General features: G+C 39.0%; 1 protein-coding gene across 1 annotated transcript in view; it reads left to right on the top strand.

Moving 5' to 3' along the window:
• The first annotated feature begins 2,820 nt into the window (after window positions 1-2,820).
• XPO4 (exportin 4) overlaps window positions 2,821-7,630 on the top strand; it is a 53,417-nt gene continuing 48,607 nt past the window's right edge. The window contains exons 1-3 of the mRNA XM_010083520.1: window positions 2,821-2,920; window positions 6,616-6,757; window positions 7,018-7,156. Of these exons, the coding sequence (XP_010081822.1) occupies window positions 2,827-2,920; window positions 6,616-6,757; window positions 7,018-7,156 (375 nt within the window). The 5' untranslated portion in view covers window positions 2,821-2,826. The remainder of the gene's footprint in view (window positions 2,921-6,615; window positions 6,758-7,017; window positions 7,157-7,630) is intronic.

Here is a 7,630-nt window from a genome sequence, read left to right as displayed (position 1 = left end):
CCCGCCTTTTATTTTTTTTTTTGTGGCCTAGTTGATAGAAGGGATAATGCAAGGAAGTGACAAGACAGGTGAGAGCAAGAGAGAAATGGGACCTCTCCTTTTGGTAGCAGAGAGTTATTAAAGTAAGTCACTTGTCTCAATAAATTTGATTTTTAGTTCTCATGAAACTTTGTTGACCCAAGCTGTCCTTGAGACTTCAGAGTATTCCTGTGGCATTGCACAGCAAAAAAGGCTGTAGATGAAATGCACTTTGAATGGTAATTGGTGTTGAAAAAACCAACCTGTTAGCAGCCATTGTGTCCTATCCTGTGCTGGCACAGGCTTCTGTACTGGCTTATGGTGAACCAGGCTGGGAGACTGATCCTGGTGAAAATAACCTGCCTTTGGTGGAATGCTTTTTGGTGATCCGTGAACTCCAGTCTGGTTCTCTGTGTGTTTGCAGAAACGCTTGCCCGTGCAATGGGGAAAAAGCGGGGACTGCTTTTTTGTTTGGTTGGTTTAGTTTATTTGTGATAGCATTGACTGGAGTGCATATCAAGCTGTTGCTGTATAGGTCATTCCTGCGTTTTTGATAAGTCGCTCCAAATATTCTTCTGGCATTTAGTACAGCTGGCTCTGTTGCAGTGAATGGAGCTAGAGTCCACACAGAGAAGTGCTGTCCTTAAGGCTGCAGAAAGCATGAGAAAGCAGGCAACAGGTCCTGCTGGTGACTGGCTGTGTGCAGGAGAGTTTAGTTTTGGTCACAGAAGTGTCATGTGCCCCAGTTCGGTGAGGCTGTTTCTTTGCAAGATTAAATCTGCTTAAAAAGTTATTAAAATTTTGAGTTTCTGCATTGGGTTGGAGTTTGCTGAATCTCAGTGTCCTGGAAGGATTCGAGGACCACCATGGCACTTCCTTCTGTGTCGGTTGTTCAGCAGTGCCGTAATGCCCCAAATATCCAAAAACTTTTCTGTGCACCTGTTTGTGTGCAGCCTGCTAACTTAGACCCTGAGACACTGCTCTGAGCACATGGAAGACAGACGTGGACTGAAGGCACGCTGCTGTTTACACGTGTGCACAGCCTGACACGAATGGCAGCCTTGCCCAGGAGGGGACATGGACAAACACTGGTTTGTCCCCAGAGCTGGTAGGGTTGAGTTGTCCTGTATACTTTCAGATTGCTATCCAGGGAGATCCTGCCCTGAACTGGCTGTAGCAGAGCAGGTTTGTGAAGGGACTGAGCATTTATTCTGTATCCACAAGGCTTATTTGCAGCTGCCTTCTTGCACTTCTTTTTTTGTTGCCTTCCCAAAGCTGCCTTAATATCTGCATCGAAACAGTTGTGAGTCAGAAATTTGCTGTGTAAGAAGGAGCACAGCTGTTTATTAGGACCCCCTTGATCTGAGGATCAGCAATCTGCTCTCCTTTGCTTAATTTAGTCAGATTATTGAAGAAATGATTGAGGAGCAGCAGCTTTAATCTGTGGTGTTATTAGCTCATACTTGAATCTTCTGTTGTCTGTGTTTTGTCAGAGGTGAAAGAATTACATCAGATTTGATATGTTTTATTTGCTGGAAAATATTTCTCTTAAGTTAGGAACCTTGGTCTTTATGCTAAGGTCTTCATGCTTTTATTCCCAAAGCAGCAGGTATGAATCAAAACCAAAAGATATGTGGCATGTATGTTCTCCTCAGATTGCCAAGGACGGGAGTCAAGTTTGGAAGCTAAACTGCAGTTCAGTAGCGTACTCTGTCACTGTCACCTTGACCCAGCCCTGTAGTTTTTATGCAGTCTCTCTATGTGTGCCCGTTCCTTTCCCACAGGCGCATCAGTTCAGCTTATGCTGCCTTGTGGTATCATCCCCTGTACGAGTATTTTGTACTCTGTGCTGCTTGTTCAGATAAATCCCAAACAGCAGAAATTGGAGAATGTGAATGGCGGGAGTGGAGAGCAGCATGGTGCTGCAAACAGCCAATGTTTGCTGCAGGGCTGTTTTTACCTTGTGGGACAGTGGGGGGGATCTCGGTGTTGCTCGATGAGATGAGGCTGCAGTACAGGTGGTCAGCTCTCATCTGCACTCCTTAGGCTGGTATCCCCCTCGCAGTGATCCAGGTTACTGCTTAGTTTCATGCTTTACCTATAGTTGATTTTCGAGTGCAGCTGGCTTTCAGCAGTAGGGGAGCAGCAGGTGCTCTGTGTCCATGACATAAGGGGACTGGTGTGTAAGGGGGTGGGCACAGGCAGCTGGGGAACCACTGTAGCCATCCCCAAATGAGCTGAACTCTGTCTCAAATTCAAGCCCTCGTGCAGTCTTTAAGATGTCAACTTTAATGTGAAACACTAGAGGGTAGTATGTTACTGCCAATACTTTATTTTAGAACATACTTGTAGTCATGATTTTTTAATCCCTTGAATTTATTATACAATTCAATATTTTAAAACAAGTGTAGAACTAAAGAAGAAACTAGCACGTTGTTTTTTGTGATTGTCAGCGTGGTGTGTAATTATATTTTTGGTTTGAGTAGAAAAAGGATTGAGTTGAATGTAGATCTATCCCTTTTCTTCAGAAGCATCGTTAGGAACACAATACTTAGAATTTTTGCTCTCTGCCTAATGTCTCAATATTCACACTTATATGTAAGCAACATAAATACATGGTGGTGTATAAGAAGAGGCTGTGACTGAGAACAGACAGTTTTACTGAGAGATACTTGGTTTTGATGTTTGACAGGGCAAATATTTATAAGTTCATGACATTGCTTGTATGTATTTACAGTCAGGGTGGAGTTTTGGTACTTGAACCACTTTTTTTTTCCTTTTCCTCTTTTCTTTCAGGCACCACCTTCCATGGTCAATAATGAACAACGCCAGCATGCTGAGCACATATTCTTATCGTTTAGAAAATCAAAATCACCATTTGCTGTTTGCAAACACATCTTGGGTAAGTTTTAGCAAATTAAGTTAAACATGTACCTGTTTTCATAACTGGGACTGTGCTGTTCTTCTGCAGCTGGGTATACGAACATCAGTTTTGATACTTTTTGATGGTAGTGATTTTTGATGGAGTATGAAGCCTATTGCTGCCTCTTTGGTTTTGTTTCTGGCAGCTTTAAAGTCTGCATTGTGCAACATCATGTTGCTAAGTTCCTGTAATTATTTAATACATTCAGGTTCCCTCTGCTACATGATTATTGTAATACTGTGTAATCTGTGGTGCCTGTAGAACTGCCTGTAGTGTGATTGCTTGGCTTGATGCTTCCCATTAAATCAACTAACAATGCAATTTTTTATGCTTTAGGCGGATTTTGCACTGGTGCTGAACTTTTCAGTGTTGAGAATTTATTTCAGGTTGAATGTCTTAGTAAGTTTCTATTAACAGCCCAGTGTTGTGTTTAAAAAAAAAAAAAAGTATCAGCTAGAAAAGTATTGATTCAAAGTTTTGTAGCATTATACCTGTGGAAAAAGGAAAGAGATAGGTAAGTATCACCTTTTATCAGAATTTCTTCAATTTTAATGGAAATGCTGTAAATATGGTTGTGTTGCAAGTCTTTAAAAACAAATCTGTTTTTACAGGCGCTATAGAGACTTATTAGAGTTTGGCAACTAAATAATCTGAAAATTGCAGGAGAAGTAAGCATGTAAGATTTCTGCTCAGCACCACTGTACTGACCAGATGTGAGTGTTGGGGGGAGGCAAGGGGGAAGTTTCAGTGAAAGCCAACTCTGCAACCTGATGAGGAAAACCTGGAAATTTGTGGAAAAGAACACATGCCAAAAATACAAAAAGCAACTTTTATTTCAGAGAATTTGCCAGAATGAACAGAGAAATACTAGATTTATGTTTAAAGTATTATTATTTTAGTACCCAACTCATTCCACAGTAATTTTTTAAAGTTATTTCTAAATTTACTGGATTAGAGCTGCACAATTAATGAATATTGTGGTGTCAATATTGCAGGCCTACTACTGTGTTGTTAAATTATACTGTGATATATAGAGGAGATTGTGGTTCCTTTCCTATGCCCACTCCCTAACCAAACTTTTTCTACAAATAAGTTTCATCTGGTTTTAGTTTATTAGTAGTATTTCATCTGGTCCTGAAGACTGCAACCACACTTTTTGCTTTGTGGGTCTGCAAAATTTATGCTTTTTATTTTCACATCAATTTTTAGAGGATTTTAATTGGGCAAAAGCATACTTAAGTAACTTTTCAGAACACTTTGGTCTCTCATAAAGGATGTATTTGTCACTACTCAGAAGTAAATAATGGAAATTTATGAAACAAATACCTAGTGGTACTATCTGTGCTAAGGGATACATCACTGCATCTTGTTCTCAAAGAGGGGAATACAATTTAGCGTTATTAATGATGTATCACTGTAGACATTTTTCTTTTTTTTTTTCTTCTGAAATGTCTCTGGTTGGAAAGAATGTGATCCCATTTTCAGCACCTTTTGAATGTATAGAAATATTACATCCTTAAACTGCTCATGTGTTTGCACCGTTGAGAAACCAGCATGTTTCCACATGGGGCAGGTTTCTCCTGGCAACAGCTTCTCTAGTATGTAGTTGTGATGCTAAGAGCTGGAAATGAGAGGCTTTTCTCAAAACTTTGTGCTTCGTGAGTAAGTGTTAGTACAGTCTGGACAGAAGGAACAGCTGGCTAACACTTGGGAGGTGAGAAAGGAGAGGTGGGGATCATGAAATGAGGAAGGGAAACTAGATGTTCATGATGAACAAAAGAGTTAAAAGTATACTGAAGGGATATGTGCAGGTAAGGATAGGTAGGAACCAGAGGATCAGAACAGATCAGTTTAAAAAGAAACAGGAAAAAAAACCCAGTCAGAACAGGAGCTGGAATGGAGGTAGAGAGAGATAACAAGGATGTTGACAGCGTTCATGGAAAGAAGAGCGTATGAGCGATACAGGGAGATGATGAGCATAAGGAAAAGGGGAACAGCCACTACCGTATTTTGTCTTTAGAAGCCTGGAGGTGAACCCAGGAAGCATGAGGCTCTGCGTTCTTCTGCTGTAAGCCTATAGCTCTTAAATGTACCGGCAAAACTTGTCCTGTCTTTCTTTAGTAACTTAATGTAGAGGATAATGGTGCCCTGACTAGTTATAAGCTTACACTGAGTGTTTGACGTCTGTGCTGTTAATGATTGCAGTTGTGCGTCTGCAGTACTTGACGCAAAGGACAAATTCCATCCTCTTTTTTTTATAGCATTCTCTTTTTGTGTGAGCTTTGTATAGTTTGAAAAGCCAAAGACCCAGAAGGCAGAAAATGCCAGAATTAAAATACTCATGCAGCAATAAACTGTCTCATTTTTATGTGTGAGTTAGACATACACTTTAATCTTTTAACTAAGTGGTTACTTAGTTTTCCAAATTAAGCTAAGTAGATTTAAAGGTGATTTATTTTGATTTAAGTATATTTACCTGTATAGAGTTTAGATTTGAAGCCTGGTTAAATTACTTAAAAACATTCTAGCAAATTGGCTGCAGTCTTGAATATGGAATGTTCATGTAAAGGAAATATATATTTTGAACTTGTGTGTATATAATCAGGGGAAGAATGTTTGTTTTGCAGTTATTTAAAACCTGTCATCCCCTGACTGAGGCTTTCTCAAATAAACCGTTTTTTTACTCCTGGCAGGTCACCCACCATAGCTCAAACTCCACTTCTTGTTCAGGAATTCTGTTTCACCATTTCATATTTTATGCTTTTGCCACCCTGTGGCTACACCTTTTCGGAATGCTTTACTTCCTACATTCCTCAGAATGTTTTGAAACTGACTACTGAGATACTACCTGCTACTTCTAAGTTAAAGTTTTTAAAAGCAAAGGAACAACAACAAAATTCTCTGTAGCTTTCTATAGTCATATAAATTAAATACAAATTCCAGGGTTTTTCCATAAATTATGTTTTGTAGTCACACAAACTGTCACCTTTTTCCATAACATCTTTTTCTAGTTTCTTTAGTCCATCTGTGTGCAAAGCAATCAGATATTCTGATAATAAGGGCTAGTGATTCCTGCACTTTGTTAGAAAGTTGTATTTTGTTTACCTCAAGACAAGTACAGAAGCTTGAACATAATGTGGAAAGTCTTAAATACACCAGTCTGTAAAACTTTTGTTGTAATAATTAAATACAAATGTTATCTTTATGTGTAAATGGACTTGCTTCTCATTACCATCCATAAAATACATGTAATGTTATGCGCTGTTGGTTCCAAAGGCAAGCACATGAATGATAGAAGACTCTTCTGGCATGCCTGAAAATGTAATCGTATCTTAATGTATTGGGATTAAATCTGTCATTTTTATTGTATGTTGTTCCACAGTTGTGCTAGCATTCTTATTCTTGATTTTTGGCCAGTCTCCTCCTGCAGCCGACTTTTCTTCCCCTGAATCTCTGGCTCAGATAATATTGGACAATTTGATAATTGGGTTACTGGTTTACCCTCCATTTTGAGGTGTAAATTCTTTGTCTGATTTCATAGCAACAAAATTCCATTTAATAATAAATTAACTAATAGTAAATTCCAGTAATTTTTTTGTTGTTGTTGGAAATACATACAAGCTGAATACATGTATATCTTCTGATACTCAGATTGCCTTTGTTTTTCCCCACAGAAACTAGTAAAGTGGACTATGTCCTTTTTCAAGCTGCTACGGCAATAATGGAAGCAGTTGTAAGAGAATGGATTCTTTTGGAAAAAACTAGCATTGAGTCATTGCGAACATTCCTTCTAACCTATGTCTTACAAAGGCCTAAGTAAGTATGGAAAGAACACCCCTGAACATGTAGGATTCTGCGTAAAGTCCGGGTTACTCTTTTATTTCCAAGGGTAGCAGTGGAAGACCATTTCAACAGTAATTTTCTTACATTCTTAACATCTAGTTGACTTCTGTAGAGTTGTCAGCTTTCCCCTACAAATTCACACGAATTGTTTGAAAACAAAATGAGTTTAAAATGTTATTGAACATTGATGTTCAAAATTATTTGCAAACATGTTTTTGCAATGTTGTTTACAGCCTTCAAAAGTACGTTCGGGAGCAGATTCTATTAGCAGTAGCAGTGATAGTGAAACGGGGATCATTGGACAAATCAATTGACTGCAAAAGCATTTTTCATGAAGTCAGCCAGTTGATCAGCAGCGGTAACCCCACTGTGGTAAGTATTTTATTTTGTTCTTCAAAATTATAAGCAATCTGTATCAGCAGCATAAATGAGATACTTAATGACTATAAAATCTTGTATCCTTCTCGTATCTAAAAATAAAAATTAGTAATTAAGTTGGTAGCTATTCGAGCAATCATTTACCCAGTCAGAGATTTTTCGAATAAGAATGTTTTGGGACCAGTAGTAGTAGTATGTGTAGTTCTTTGGTGTACAGTTACACCATATTTCTTCAGGAATAGGTTTTGCTCAGCTGCTTTATCTATCACTAATGTGTTGGGTTTGGGTTTTTTTGTCTGTTTCTCTGGGTTTCTCTAATAAAATAGCATGATCTGAAATGGATTTTCCATTAGCTGGCAGGTTCTCTACGCACTCTGTTCCCCTCCATCTGTGCAGTTCTGCACCCTCCTGCGGCTCAGCTGCTGGAATAGGTTGCCCGGCAAGAGGCATAGGCCTCTGCTGTTCTCT

Source organism: Pterocles gutturalis, unplaced genomic scaffold (genome assembly GCF_000699245.1).
Source record: "Pterocles gutturalis isolate BGI_N339 unplaced genomic scaffold, ASM69924v1 scaffold48095, whole genome shotgun sequence".
Taxonomy (NCBI): Eukaryota; Metazoa; Chordata; class Aves; order Pterocliformes; family Pteroclidae; genus Pterocles; species Pterocles gutturalis.
Note: the sequence above shows the minus strand (reverse complement) of the source record. Positions and strands in the feature narration are given on the sequence as shown.